This window comes from Mustelus asterias, unplaced genomic scaffold (genome assembly GCF_964213995.1).
Source record: "Mustelus asterias unplaced genomic scaffold, sMusAst1.hap1.1 HAP1_SCAFFOLD_1491, whole genome shotgun sequence".
NCBI lineage: Eukaryota > Metazoa > Chordata > Chondrichthyes > Carcharhiniformes > Triakidae > Mustelus > Mustelus asterias.
Window position 1 is genome coordinate 30,949 of NW_027591436.1, and position 15,241 is coordinate 46,189.

The following is a 15,241-nucleotide window of genomic DNA, read 5'->3' on the forward strand; positions in this document are numbered from 1 at the left end:
AGCTACATTGGAATTCTTGAAACAACATGTGGTGGAAGAACTCCTGTTAATCCGGCCTCGGACATGACCAGCCCAGTGACATAACCAGTGATCCAGGTTCAGATTAAACGCAGCTCGACATGCAGGGAGGCACCTTCTTTGCACGGTGGCGCAGTGATTAGCGCTGCTGCTTCACAGCGCCAGGGACCCAGGTTCGATTCCCGGCTTGGGTCACTGCCTGTGCGGAACCTGCACGTTCTCCCCCGTGTCTGCGTGGGTTTCCTCCGGGGGCTCCGGTGTCCTCCCACAGTCTGAAAGACGTGCGGGTTAGGGTGCATTGGCCGTGCTAAATTCTCCCTCAGTGTTACCCGAACAGGCGCCGGAGTGTGGTGACTAGGGGATTTTCACAGTAACTTCATTGCAGTGTTAATGTCAGCCTACTTGTGACACTGATAAATAAACTTAAACTTAGATGTAACAGTGAAATAAGATTGACGTGGATTCAGGTTTTAGCCGAATTTGAGGTCTACACTGCAGCAGACTCGAGCCGTACTTTGATGTTTAGCATTGAAGATCTCTCTCGAATCCTAATGTTAACAATTGGTTAACAGATTGGAATAGAATCTCTCTCTGATTGTAACTTCTGGGCTTAATGGGATAAATCACCAGGACAAATTGCTTAATTTTTGTTTTCCCTGAAGATTTGATCTAATTGAATGAGAAAGGAATTTGATAAACTCGATATGGAGGAAGCTACAAGAGGAAACGAAAATTTCAGCTGCGCCGTTGTGCAGTAAAATGTTAACCTTTTTTTCACATATTGGATTGGAGAGTGGAAATCTTGAACTCTCTGTAAAAGGCTGACGGGTCAGTTGAGCTTTCTGGATGGACTATGATTGGTGGATAGATTTTTATTCAATGAGGGTGTTGAGGGTTAAGGTGTGAAAATGTGGTTGAAACACAACTTGGCCAAAATCTGGTGGTGAAAAGGTTCAGTGGGCTGAATGGCCTCCTCCTGTTCTAACACTCCCATTCCCACAGATACTAACATCCAAAGCACATTAGCCGAAGGTTCATCTGAGGACTGTCTGATTGTGGTCTCTCTTCCTCTTCAGAAACCCAAATGAGCCTCACACACAAAAACGAAAGTGGCCGCCATTCACCAACAGTGACCAGAAGTTCATTGACCTCAACGTGGAGCCCATCAAGGTCAACAAAGGTCTACGGGTTCAGATGTGTGCCTTCTGGAACCAGTTCCTCCCCAAGCTACTCAATGCAACAGGTAACATCTTTCCCTCCTCAGTGCAGTCCACGCTTAAACCTAACACTTCGCTGCATTTTACTGACACTCCCCACTCGCTATTCTCTCCTCAAAGGCATCGGGGTCAACTCTTGGGGGCAGTCGGGTACCACGCCCGCCAGCCCATCTGCCCTGGGCCATCTCTGTGAGCCCAGTGGCCCTCCCCAGTGTATTCCAACAGGAGGCAGTCATGAGCAAGGAGAAGCCAGGCCGCTTTTTCTTTGCCCCTCTCTGATGTGGGGAAGTTATAATTGCTCCCAGAACCCAGACTGGTCCAGCTTTCACTCAGCCCAGAATTCCCTTTGGTTCCATGTGATTCTTGGTAACTATGGACACCAGCGGAGGCTGTTTTCGTTTAATGAGGAGAGCGTCCATGGGATAGGAAGGACGTGAATGCACTGGAGGAGGTGCAGAGAAGAGTCACCAGGATGCTGCCTGGGATGGAACATTTAAGTTATGGAGAGAGGTTGGAGAGGCTTGGGTTGTTCTCATTGAAGCAGAGAAGACTGAGGGGGCAACCTGATTGAGGTGTACAAGATTATGAGGGGCATGGACAGAGTGGATAGGGGGCAGCTGTTCCCCTTAGTTGAAGGGTCAGTTACGAGGGGACAGAAGTTAAAAGTGAAGGGTGGGAGGTTTAGTGGGGATTTAAGGAAAAACGTTTTTACTCAGAGGGTGGTGAGGGTCTGGAATGTGCTGCCTGGGAGGGGGGGTGGAGGCGGGATGCCTCGAATCCTTTAAAAAGTATCTGGATGAGTACTTGGCACGTCATAATATTCAAGGCTGTGGGCCAAGTGCTGGCAAGTGGGATTAGGTGGACAGGTCAAGGCCTTTAATGCATCGGTGCAGACTCGATGGGCAGAAGGGCCTCTTCTGCACTGTAGGATTCTGTGATTCTGTCTGCTAAAAGCTGATACAACCGGAGCCTGGGATTACCTTCAATGAGGTTCAGGTTGACCTAATAGGGTCGTGGAGTCAAGTGTTTACCTCAGTCGGTCTCTAAGGCTTATCCCATTTGGGGGTGGTGATTAGAACAACACAGAACAGTGGGAGATTGTCTCACCCTGCTTGACAATCTAATTCACCTCCGCCTGCTTTTCCCCACAGCCCTGCCATCTTTCCCTTTTCAATTTCTACCCAATTTCCTTTGGAAAGTTGCTGTTGAACCTGCATCACTGCACTCTCAGTTCAATCGTAACAACTCTCTCTGCTTTTAAAAAAAACTCCTCATCTCCCCCTTTTCCTGATTCCCTTCAATCTGTGTCCCCTCTGGTTACCCACCCGTCCCCGTCACCGGGAACACTTTCCCCACTATCTGCTTTATCCAAACCCCCTCGCGATTTTGAACGCCTCAATTAACTCTCCCCCCTTAACCTTCACTGCTCCGAGGAGAACGATCCCAGCTTCTCCCAGTCTCTCCACAAATGCTGTTCACTTGTCTCTGGTATTGTCCAGGTAAAATGTTTTGCAACCTCTTCAAGGCCTCGACGTCCTTCCTTATATGTGGTGCCCTGAATCGGACATGGTATTCCAGCTGCGGCCTAACCCCCGATTTGTAAAGGTTTAGAGTAACTTCCTGTCTATCTGGACACGTGTTTATCACAGGGAAACTGGGAATATTGAGATGCACAAATCCTACTCTACATCCATGTTGGGCCATTGCTTCCTTGGGGAGTGGACGGGGTGGGGGGGGGGGGTGTATCCTTCCTTGGGGGGGGTGACAGACAGGTAGCTTTACTCAGGGAGTATCCTTCCTTGGGGGGGGGAAGGGGGTATCCTTCCTCAGCGAGTATCCTCCTTCGGGGGGTATCCTTCCTCAGGAATGTCTGTCTGGCATCAAAGAACAAAGAACAGTACAGCACAGGCAACAGGCCCTTCGGCCCTCCAAGCCTGTGCCGCTCATTGGTCCAACTAGACCAACTAGACCAATCTGCTGTTTGTGATTTATATAAATGATCTGGAAGAAGGAGTAACTGGGGTGATCAGTAAGTTTGCGGATGACACAAAACTGGCAGGACTTGCAGATAGTGAGGAACAGTGTCAGAGGCTACAGAAGGATATAGATAGGCTGGAAATTTGGGCAAGGAAATGGCAGATGGAGTTCAATCCTGATAAATGCGAAGTGATGCATTTTGGTGGGAATAATGTAGGGAGGAGCTACACGATAAATGGAAGAACCATAAAGGGTGTAGAGACGCAGAGGGACCTGGGTGTGCAAGTCCACAGATCTTTGAAGGTGACGTCCCAGGTGGAGAAGGTGGTGAAGAAGGCATATGGCATGCTTGCCTTTATAGGAAGAGTTGGGGTCTGATGTTGCAGATGTATAGAACGTTGGTTCGGCCGCATTTGGAATACTGCGTCCAGTTCTGGTCGCCACACTACCAGAAGGACGTGGAGGCTTTGGAGAGAGTACAGAGGAGGTTTACCAGGATGTTGCCTGGTATGGAGGGGCTTAGTTATGAGGAGAGATTGGGGAAACTGGTGTTGTTCTCCTTGGAAAGACGGAGGATGAGGGGAGACTTAATAGAGGTGTATAAAATTATGAAAGGCATAGATAGGGTGAACGGTGGGAAGCTTTTCCCCGGGTCGGTGGTGACGTTCACGAGGGGTCATAGGATCAAGGTGAAGGGAGGGAGGTTTAACACAGATATCAGAAGGACAGATTTCACACAGAGGGTCGTGGGGGCCTGGAATGTGTTGCCGGGCAAGGTGGTGGAGGCGGACACACTGGGAACGTTTAAGACTTATCTAGACAGCTATATGAACGGAGTGGGAATGGAGGGATACAAAAGAGTGGTCTAGTTTGGACCAGGGAGCGGCGCGGGCTAATTGTTCCTTGTTTCTCGTTTCAAGGCTTCATTCTATGATCATCTTGCTGGTGCCAGTACAGAGCGAGACTGCGGATAGTTGGGAACCTGTCTCGGGGGCAGGGAATTCAGATGGTGTTCGTGGAAGTGGAAATGAATAGGGTTGGGAAGCATTTTCCGATCAGGGCCATTGTGATCTCCTGGACTCGTTTCGATCGCCTCAGGGGGTCGGAGAGGAATTTCCCAGATTTTTTTTCCCCATATTGGCCCTGGGGTTTTTCACTCTGGGTTTTCGCCTCTCCCTGGAGATCACATGGTCTGGAATGGGGGGGGTGGGGGTGAGTTAATAGGTTGTAATGAACAAAGCATCGTAGCTGTGAGGGACAGCTCGGTGGATAGGATATTGGTATGTAGATAGGCTGGAAAATTGGGCGGGGATCCTGGATTCAGGATTCAATCCTGGACCGGGGAGCGGCGTGGGCTTGGAGGGCCGAAGGGCCTGTTCCTGTGCTGTATTGTTCTTTGTTCTTTGTTAGACCATTCATTTGTATCCCTCCATTCCCAGGCTGCTCATGTGACTATCCAGGTAAGTCTTAAACGATGCCAGCGTGTCTGCCTCCACCACCCTACTTGGCAGCGCATTCCAGGCCCCCACCACTCTCTGTGTAAAAAACGTCCCTCTGATATCTGAGTTATACCTCGCCCCTCTCACCTTGAGCCCGTGACCCCTCGTGATCGTCACCTCCGACCTGGGAAAAAGCTTCCCACTGTTCACCCTATCTATACCCTTCATAATTTTGTACACCTCCATTAGGTCTCCCCTCATTCTCCGTCTTTACAGAGAGAACAAGCCCAGTTTACCCAATCTCTCCTCATAGCTAAGACCCTCCATACCAGGCAACATCCTGGTAAACCTTCTCTGCACTCTCTCTAAAGCCTCCACATCCTTCTGGTAGTGCGATGACCAGAACTGGACGCAGTATTCCAAATGTGGCCTAACCAGCGTTCTATACAGCTGCATCATCAGACTCCAGCTTTTATACTCTATACCCCGTCCTATAAAGGCAAGCATACCATATGCCTTCTTCACCACCTTCTCCACCTGTGCTGCCACCTTCAAGGATTTGTGGACTTGCACACCTAGGTCCCTCTGTGTTTCTATACTCCTGATGACTCTGCCATTTATTGTATAGTGGCAGAGCCATCCTCAGCCAGACCACTGGGCCGTGAACTATATCTTGCCCCAGTGTCCTCAGAGTGGGGCAGAGGAATCTTAGTAGGTAGGTGTGAGCAGGGGTGTGTGAACGTGTGGGGTAAGGGCAAGATGGAGTTCTGATGTGATGCTCCCCACAGTAGCACAGCCCAGTAGCTCTTACTGCTTATGCTCACATATCAAGAACAGCACCAGGACATTGTTTTGGGTGTTGAGGGGGTGGTGACCTTAACAATGAAGCAGCACCCTCCATGGAGGATGCGGGAGTGAAGGGATGATTAACGGAGAGATCTTCCTGTAAACGTAAATATCTTAATTTATTCCTCCTAATTTATACAACTTGCTTTCAGTTTATATTCTGAGTTAATTTAATTCTTGTTCCCTTTTTATTTTAGCATGTGATGGAGAACTGTCTAACGACGGGACACCTAGTATTAAGGGGAAAGGCTTCTCTCTTGTTTTATTTACTCTTCTCTACTTCATTTGCCACTAAACTAAAACCCCCTGAGGTGGTCCGCCGTCCCTGGCACGAGGAAGCCCATTGCATGGTTATCGGAGAGAAAGGGGGACTGTGTATCGGGAGCTTGTCCAAGGTCGTGGCCCAGTGAATTACAGAACGGGGCCGATTCAGAGCTTCCCTTCATTCCTGCCTGACTATCGATGATGAGCTGAGTTGGTAGGGGTGATTTTTGTAAACCTATCGCCCCACTCATACCGCAGAGCAGAACAATAGGCAAACGCAACATTTACAAATGCCCAACTGGAATTTCCAAGGGTTCTTGGGCTGCATGGCCATTCTTCCTTCCCATCTGAAAGAGGCGAGAATGTTATTTCAATGGAGTGTCCCCCCCACCATCGCCACCCCCCCCACCCCACCCACTCCTCCACCCCCACACTGTTGTGAGGTGCTTTTCATGGTCTAGTTGGGATGGGGGGAGGGGGGCATGCAACTGACCCACCCCATTTGCCCCCTGGTGATGAGCAACCTAACCCAGTCCTTACAAATCCACAGGTCATTGCCTACCTCCCTCCCGCAACACCTCCACAACACCTCGCCTCACCCCCTTCATCCTGCCTCCCTTCCAGGACTGATCTGCACCACCCCAGCCGCTGAACCACCCATCGGTCCTCTCGGGCCCTGTGGGCCGGACCATGCTGCTGTCTCTTTTTGACCGTCAGTGAGCAAAGGCCAGGACCGGCCATTGGGAATTCCCTCTGGCCTGTTGCCAAACGAGGATCTGTTGACCCGTAGCCCAGGAGTGTGGGAAGCCGCTCCTTGCCGCTGGTACACCAGAGGAAGCATCGTTCCCCGCTCCCTTCCCACAAGACAACTCCACTACCAGCCTAGGTCCGGGCCTACTTTGGAAATAGCGTACTGGAGTGTGGGGGCGGGGGGGTTGCGGGGGGAGGGGGGGGCGGAGAGGTGAGGGGGGGGGGTAATTTGGCGAATTGAGCCAAAGGGGAACTTTGATGTTGAAGGGGAGGCCAGGCTTGAGGCCTACCCCTTGGCTTTGCTCACTGAATTAGTCCGAGAAAACTGAGGTACAATAGGCTGGTGGATGGGGCTGTGGGGGGAGGATCTGGTGTTGCTGTGGGGTGATGTGGGGGGGGTGGTGGGGTTGGGGGGGGGGGGGTTCTGGGTGTTGCTGTGGGGTGATGGGGTGGGGGGGTGGCGGAGTTGGGGGGTAAGTTTGTTCCCCAGACTTTAAATGCTACGGGCAGCACAGTGGGTTAGCACTGCTGCCTCACAGCGCCAGGGACCCGGGGGTTCAATTCCGGCCTCGGGTCACTGTCTGTGCGGAGTTTGCACGTTCTCCCCCGTGTCTGCGTGGGTTTCCTCCCACAGTCCAAAGATGTGCGGGTTAGGTTGATTGGCCGTCCTAAATTAACCCTAATGTCAGGGAGATTAGCAGAATAAATATGAAGGGTTACGGGGATAGGTGGGATTGTTGTCCGTGCAGACATGATGGGCCGAATGGCCTCCTTCTGCACTGTAGGGATTCTGTACACACCCGCCTCACACTGCTTTGTAAAATCAAATACCAAAAAAACTCCTATGAAGCATTGAACACTTTTTTAAAAAGTGGACCTAATATACCCTCCAACTCTCGGCTGAATTCAATTTATTTTTGAGTTGCAGTTATTGTTTAATCCTTTATTGTTCAGCTACAGCTTTCTTTGTCTCCAAGTGGAGCGTTATTGAAATATTTCTATATGTGTTACTGTAGCTCTGAAATATTAAAATGTGTCCTCAGCACGTCCCAGTTTCTGTCCTTAGGGTCTGAGCTATTTCTCAGTCACTTCCCCGAGTCTTTGGCCTTCAACCAGACATCTTGCTTTTCTGCTGAAGAAGTTTTGTACTCATGGGTAACTCCCTGCCTGTGTTGCGGCTGGGTTTTTACTTTTGCAAGATATACTTTATTTGTAAAATATCAGAAAGAACGTCACAACATTTCAAAACGACCGTCACACACAGTGCATTGATATTTAGGTTTTCTCTATCGATCGTGTTGCTCTCTGAGCTGCTTCAGGCCACTCAAAGGAACATTGCGGACATTTCAAAATAGTCGCGACAAAGGGTGCAAAGGTATTTGTTGTCCACATAGATCAAGTTGCACTCTGAGGTACTTCCATACAATTGTGGCACGGTGGCACAGAGATTAGTACTGCTGCCTCACAGCGCCAGGGACCCGGGTTGGTTAGGGTGCATTGGCCGTGCTAAATTCTCCCTCAGTGTTACCCGAACAGGCGCCGGAGTGTGGCGACTAGGGGAATTTCACAGTAACTTCATTGCAGTGTTAATGTAAGCCTTACTTATGACTAATAAATAAATTTTTTACTTTATGTAATATTCACTGTATATATTCAATGTGAGCCCGAGGGGGTTTGATACAATTCCACTCCCATGTGGTTGAAATGTCCCAGACAGCAACTTTTCCCCATTGCGTCTCTGTGGCAGCATCTCTGAAGCTTTATTGTGCGTCCCTCGGCATGTAGTCCTGGACCTTGGAATGTGCCAGTCTGCAACACTTGGTGGAGGACAACTCTTTAGACTGGAAGATCCACAGGTTTCGGCAGACCAAACAGCGTCTTTCACCCAGCTGATGACCCTCCAGCAGTAGCTGCTGTTTGTCTCGGAGTACGTCCCTGGAAACAGCCCATAGAGCCCAGAGTCCTGGGAACAGCCCGTAGACACAGCGTCCCCGTCCCTGGGAACAGCCCATAGAGCACAGAGTCCCCGTCCCTGGGAACAGCCCATAGAGCACAGAGTCCTGGGAACAGCCCGTAGACACAGCGTCCCCGTCCCTGGGAACAGCCCATAGAGCACAGAGTCCCCGTCCCTGGGAACAGCCCATAGAGCACAGAGTCCCCGTCCCTGGGAACAGCGCATAGACACAGTGTCCCCGTCCCTGGGAACAGCCCATAGAGCACAGAGTCCCTGTCCCTGGGAACAGCCCATAGAGCACAGAGTCCCTGTCCCTGGGAACAGCCCATAGAGCCCAGAGTCCTGGGAACAGCCCGTAGAGCACAGAGTCCCCGTCCCTGGGAACAGCCCATAGAGCACAGAGTCCCCGTCCCTGGGAACAGCGCATAGACACAGTGTCCCCGTCCCTGGGAACAGCCCATAGAGCACAGAGTCCCTGTCCCTGGGAACAGCCCATAGAGCACAGAGTCCCTGTCCCTGGGAACAGCCCATAGAGCCCAGAGTCCTGGGAACAGCCCGTAGAGCACAGAGTCCCCGTCCCTGGGAACAGCCCATAGAGCACAGAGTCCCTGTCCCTAGGAACAGCCCGTAGACACAGGGCCCCCGTCCCTTGGGAACAGCCCATAGAGCACAGAGTCCCCGTCCCTGGGAACAGCCCATAGAGCACAGAGTCCCCGTCCCTGGGAACAGCCCATAGAGCACAGAGTCCCCGTCCCTGGGAACAGCCCATAGAGCACAGAGTCCCTGTCCCTAGGAACAGCCCGTAGACACAGGGCCCCCGTCCCTGGGAACAGCCCGTAGAGCGCAGAGTCCCTGTCCCTCGGAACAGCCCATAGACACAGAGTCCACGTCCCTAGGAACAGCCCATAGAGCGCAGAGTCCCTGTCCCTAGGAACAGCCCGTAGACACAGGGCCCCCGTCCCTGGGAACAGCCCGTAGAGCGCAGAGTCCCCGTCCCTGGGAACAGCCCATAGACACAGAGTCCCCGTCCCTGGGAACAGCCCGTAGAGCGCAGAGTCCCTGTCCCTCGGAACAGCCCATAGAGACAAACAACATCTCCAACAAAAGGGAATATAATGGGCGGCATGGTAGCACAGTGGTTAGCACTGCTGCTTCACAGCTTGGGTCAATGTCTGTGTGGAGTCTGCACGTTCTCCCCGTGTCTGCGTGGGTTTCCTCCAGGTGCTCCGGTTTCCTCCCACACTCCAAAGATGTGCAGGTTAGGTGGACTGGCCGTGCTAAATTGCCCCTTGGTGTCAGGGGGTTAGTAGGGTAACTAAGTAAGGTGATGGGGATAGGGCCTGGGTGGGATTGTAGTGGGTGCAGACTCGATGGGCCGAATGGCCTCCTTCTGCACTGTAGGGATTCTGTGATTCTTTGATAATCGTGGCCCAATTCAACACTTTCACCCTGTGAGATGGCATCTGATTGGGTGGCTTGCTTAGAAAATGGGGTCTTACCATTGGTTGGCTTCTGCAATGGGCCAATCATCCTGTGTTTTGGACCGTTTTGGTTTTAGCGGAAGGTCCCATGGTGGTGGGACTTGTAATTGGGATGTGGATTTCTGAGCCATTAATGCTAAAGATTAAGGGAGTGACCTAAATAACGCCCACTTTGCCTAATGCCAAAGTTGAACACAGTAAGTAGCTGGCTGCTACTAATTCATAGAATCTTACAACACAGAAAGCCTGCACAAACCCTTTGAAAGAGTTTTTTCATTTAGTCCCAGTCCCCTTCACTCTCCCCTTTGCCCTGCGGATGTTTTCAGTTTCAAGTTTTCTCCCATTTGAAAGTTCCGGTTGAATCTGTTTCCACCGCCTTTTCAGACAACGCCTTCCAAATCGGAATGACTCACTCCGCAAGTCGGAAAAATTCTCCTCATCTCCCTTTCCCGCCCTGAAATCTGGGTGCGTTGATGAACCCCACACCCCCACCTCCCGCCAGTGGAAACAACGGCTCCATATATATCTATCAGAATCCTTCACAACTTTGTAAACCTGAACCTGCTTCACTCTACAAGGAGTGACCCCAGCTGTCCCTAAGCCTTTGTCACGTGACTATTCCTTGTCGTTTCCTCATTGCTAACACTTTGCTGAAGTGTTTGCGTCAGCTCCCAGCGAATGAGCCACATACTCTCTGCAGGAGTGAGCCTGGCAAACAGAATTAGAGGCAGTCCCACAAGATCTGAACCATGCATCAGAATTATCCAGAGCACATTCTTTACACGTGAAGTTAGGACTTTTAATATCCTAAATTGCCACAAGGCTGAACACAGGAAGAATCCTAAATTGCCACGAGGCTGAACACAGGAAGAATCCTAAATTACCACGAGGCTGAAAGAAGCTAAAGGAATGATGCTGCCGGAGGCAAACGCTTCATTTTCACCGTACGTCGCACAAACAAATCATTCAAAAATTCTCATCTAAGATTTCATTCCAAATATCCATTTGTAAGCAGATTCCTGGAAAAACCAGCTGTGTGCATGTGAAAGGGCAGGAAGTTTGGTGGGATACATGGAGCACGAGGGGAGATTTAATTGAGTTTTATTTTTAATTGTAAAACTTCTAGTTGCTCTGATTGGGGGAAGGAATCATCAGTTTGAGATTGACACCCGGAGTGAGGCGATTAGAAGAAGCAGGTGGTTCTTCACCGCGGGAAGAAGTTGAGGAAGATCATTCATGTTCTTTGAAGGGGAAAATGGATCAACATTGAAGATGTTAGACTATGGGGGGGGAAAGATAAGAGTGGGTTTCTCTGGCCTCGGTCATTCCAAAACCGTAAAATCTCGACCACGGTCAATGGACCTTCCCACCTTCCGCCCCTCACTCGCTCCAACTGGCAGGCTAGCCGGTAAAATTCCAGCCTGAGAGTGAGCGGGGCTAGTATCTGATTGCCTTGCCAAACAGCTGCTATAGGCCAAATGGCCACCTTCTGTGCTGTAAATATCTTCACCTATAGGGACCTCCAAACCCCCTCCTGCCAACATTTTAGGCTTTGAGGTTTCAGCAGTGGCTCAGTGGGGGGACTCTTACTTCTGTGTCAGGAAGTGAGTGTGTAACCCAGGCGGGACTGCAGTACTGAGGGAGTGCTACGCTGTTGGAGATTCCCCTGCCTTTTGGACGAGATGCTAAACTGAAACAGTGTCCGCCCTCTCGGGCCATCTCTTAAAAGATCCGCCGGCACTATTTTCCGGAACATGAGAGTCTTCCCTGGATTAGCTCATCAATGTTCATTACGAGAGCATCGCAAGCGGTGCAGGCTTGGAGGGCCGAAGGGCCTGTTCCTGTGCTGGACTGTTCTTTGTTCTTTAAGAGTAGGTTATCTGGTATAATTGTCATGTTATGCAAATTGGCTCCCAGACTTCCTATATCAGAAGAGGGACCACACTTCAGAAAGTACCTCATTGGTTGTCGAGTGCTTTGGGATGTCCTGGCGGTGTGAAAGAGGCTGTAGAACACACAGCCTCAGAGCTGAATGACGGTGTAATATGGCCTGATATTAATGAGGGGAAATCTCACAAATTAACCGGTTCTGTAAAGCTCACTGATCTCCCCACTCACATTTCACTGATTTGATTTTGATTTGATTTATTATTGTCACATGTATTAACATACAGTGAAAAGTATTGTATCTTGCGCGCTATACAGACAAAGCATACCGTTCATAGAGAAGGAAAGGAGAGAGTGCAGAATGTAGTGTTACAGTCATAGCTAGGGTGTAGAGAAAGATCAGCTTAATGCGAGGTAGGTCCATTCAAAAGTCTGACGGCAGCAGGGAAGAAGCTGTTCTTGCATCGGTTGGTATGTGTCCTTTTGTATCTTTTTCCCGATGGAAGAAGATGGGAGAGAGAATGTCCGGGGTGCGTGGGGTCCTTGATTATGCTGGCTGCTTTTCCCCGAGGCAGCGGGAAGTGTAGACAGAGTCAATGGATGGGGAGGTTGGTTTGCGTGATGGATTGGGCTACATTCACGACCTTTTGTAGTTTCTTGCGGTCTTGGGCAGAGCAGGAGCCATACCAAGCTGTGATACAACCAGAAAGAATGCTTTCTATGGTGTATCTGTAAATGTTGGTGAGAGTCGTAGCTGACACGCCAAATTTCCTTAGTCTTCTGAGAAAGTAGAGGCGTTGGTGGGCTTTCTTAACTATAGTGTCAGCATGGGGGGACCAGGACAGGTTGTTGGTGACCTGGACACCTAAACACTTGAAGCTCTTGACCATTTCTACTTCGTCCCCGTTGATGTAGACAGGGGCATGTTCCCCTCTACGCTTCCTGAAGTCGATTGATTATCATTGATGCTCGAGTTCTCAGTAGACATGACGATGAATCGGTGTAACAGAGCTTCGAGACCGCAGCATTCTCCTCAGTTCCAGTAGATCAGGATGACTATTCAATCTTGGAGCCACATTTCATCACCTCCCACATTCAGGATGAGGGGAAACATTGGCAGATGGTGAATGGAAAGTCAAAGTGGCGTTAGGCAAGAAATTGTCTGAGCAACAATTCTTGAAGCCTTCGGTTGTAATAAAAACATCTGGAGATGGGGTAATTGGAGAATTGATAACTGACCAATCAGGTAACGCAAGAGTTGGTTGGCTTTCCAATTGGCCGTGTGAAAGCGAGGTTCCGTGAGGTTGGACATTCTGGGGTGACCAATGGCAGGACTGCAGGGGGGTTTAGGGGAGATGATGGGATGGAAACCCATAGCCATGGAAACAGCCAAGGTGAAAGAGGGAGGGGATGGGGGGGGGGTTGACCAATCGAGCGTGGAAATCCACAGCAGAGGTGTACTGATGCCACACTCTCACTCACACGTGTAAAACTGTCCCCCAAAAGCAACAGATCCCCCTCTCACCACCTCAGCGTTTTCCAAAGTGCTTCACATCCAATAACATGCTTGCTTTGAAGTGTAGGCACTTCGAGAAGCATGGCGGCCGGTTAGTGCACAGCAAGATCCCACACGCAACATGAATCTCAGTGCAAGGTTAGGATTCAAAACTTTGACTCCCACTTGAAAGCCCAAAGCTCCAGCTTCACGTTTGAGCTGTGCAAGGTTGGCCAGTAAACCCCAAGGTGAGTTTCACTGACCTCACCCCCCACCAACTCCTCTCTCCATTTTACACGTTACATGTTGGGAAGGGAGAAGAGGTCGAGATGAGAATGAGTCATGGCGAGAGGAGAGGAAGGGAGGAGTCACTCCCGGCACTTTGCTGGAAGAAAAGCCCACGGACATCCCTCGGGACCAGGACAGGATTTGGGCTGCGGATTCCCCATGTGTAACTCTTCCTACCTCAACCAGAGGCAGAGGGCAAACCGGCAAGAACACTCTGGAGTGACTAAAACTTCACAGGAGGATCAGTGTGCTGGAACTGAGGGCTGTAGTCACTGAGGGGAAGAGTTAAAGAGTAAGCGGGCGAGGAGCTGGAGGGGGAGCAGTGCAAAGTATTCCGTGCAATTTTGGAGAATAGAGTGATCAAATCCAGGTGCTTAAAATTCTAAAGAGACTCGATAGAAACTGAGGAACCGCATCACAGTCATTCTGAATCACTAACAAGGGGGCAGAACCTTCAGATTGGAGCTCGACCATTCATAGAATCATGAATCCCTTGAGTGCAAACAGAGGCCTTTCGGCCCATCGAGTCTGCACCGACCACAATCCCACCCAGGCCCGATCCCCATAACCCCATATTTTTACGCCGCTGGTTCCTCTGACACTAGGGTTAATTTAGCACGGCCAATCAACCTAACCCGCACATCTTTGGGCTGTGGGAGGAAACCGGAGCACCCAGAGGAAACCCACGCAGACACGAGGAGAATGTGCAAACTCCACGCGGACGGTGAGCCAAGCCAAGAATTGAGCTGTGAGGCAGCAGTGCTAACCACTGTGCCACCGTGCCGCCCACATTCAGGGGTGGTGTCAGGAAGCACTTCCTCACGCAGAGGGGAATGGGAATCTGTGCCCCCAAAAAGCTGTCGAGCTCAAGTCTCAATGGGAGCTGTCGAGGTTGAAATTGTTAGATTTTGGTCGGCTAAAGGAGATGAAAACAAGGCTGGTAAACCAGGTACAGACCAGCCATGATCTGACCGACAAGATGTGGAGATGCCGGCGTTGGACTGGGGTAAACACAGTAAGAAGTTTAACAACACCAGGTTAAAGTCCAACAGGTTTATTTGGTAGCAAAAGCCACACAAGCTTTCGGAGCTCCAAGCCCCTTCTTCAGGTGAGTGGGAATTCTGTGATGTAAGCAGAATTCCCACTCACCTGAAGAAGGGGCTTGGAGCTCCGAAAGCTTGTGTGGCTTTTGCTACCAAATAAACCTGTTGGACTTTAACCTGGTGTTGTTAAACTTCGTACTGACTGGCAAGAGCAGACTCAAGGACATTAATGGTCCCTTTCGTGTGTTCCAGCTGAAGGTAGCAAGGGCACGGATTGCGAATGTGACTAAAGATGTATAAAGGCCATATAGAGGGATTTGGAAACAGGACGAGGATTTTGTACCCAATGGAGCGGCGAATGGGGAGTCAGTGATGTAAGGACGAGGGGGAAAGGGCGCGCAGTCAGGAACATGGTGCCAAATCGACCCGCCCGCGATATAAGCGTCTGGACTAAATGACAGAGTTTCTGTTGGGAGGCCAACAAAGAGAGGACAAAATAGTGGATTTACATTTAGGTAGCAGCTCTTCCACCTTAAGGTGCTTCACAATCTGCAAATAACTTTGATAAAATACTGCGGATGC

The 15,241-nt window shown here is 50.4% G+C and overlaps 1 protein-coding gene across 7 annotated transcripts in view; it reads left to right on the forward strand.

Annotated features, from left to right (window-relative positions):
- The window catches only part of LOC144488358 (acetylcholinesterase-like), a 59,501-nt gene that overhangs the window by 24,741 nt on the left and 19,519 nt on the right, over positions 1 to 15,241 (forward strand). For 6 of the 7 annotated variants that reach the window (XM_078206412.1, XM_078206415.1, XM_078206414.1 and 3 more), the window contains exon 3: positions 1,095 to 1,261. In XM_078206412.1, the coding sequence (XP_078062538.1) occupies positions 1,095 to 1,261 (167 nt within the window). Of the gene's footprint in view, positions 1 to 1,094; positions 1,262 to 5,694; positions 6,667 to 15,241 lie in introns of those variants that run through there. The other variant, XM_078206410.1, reaches the window with a different exon arrangement.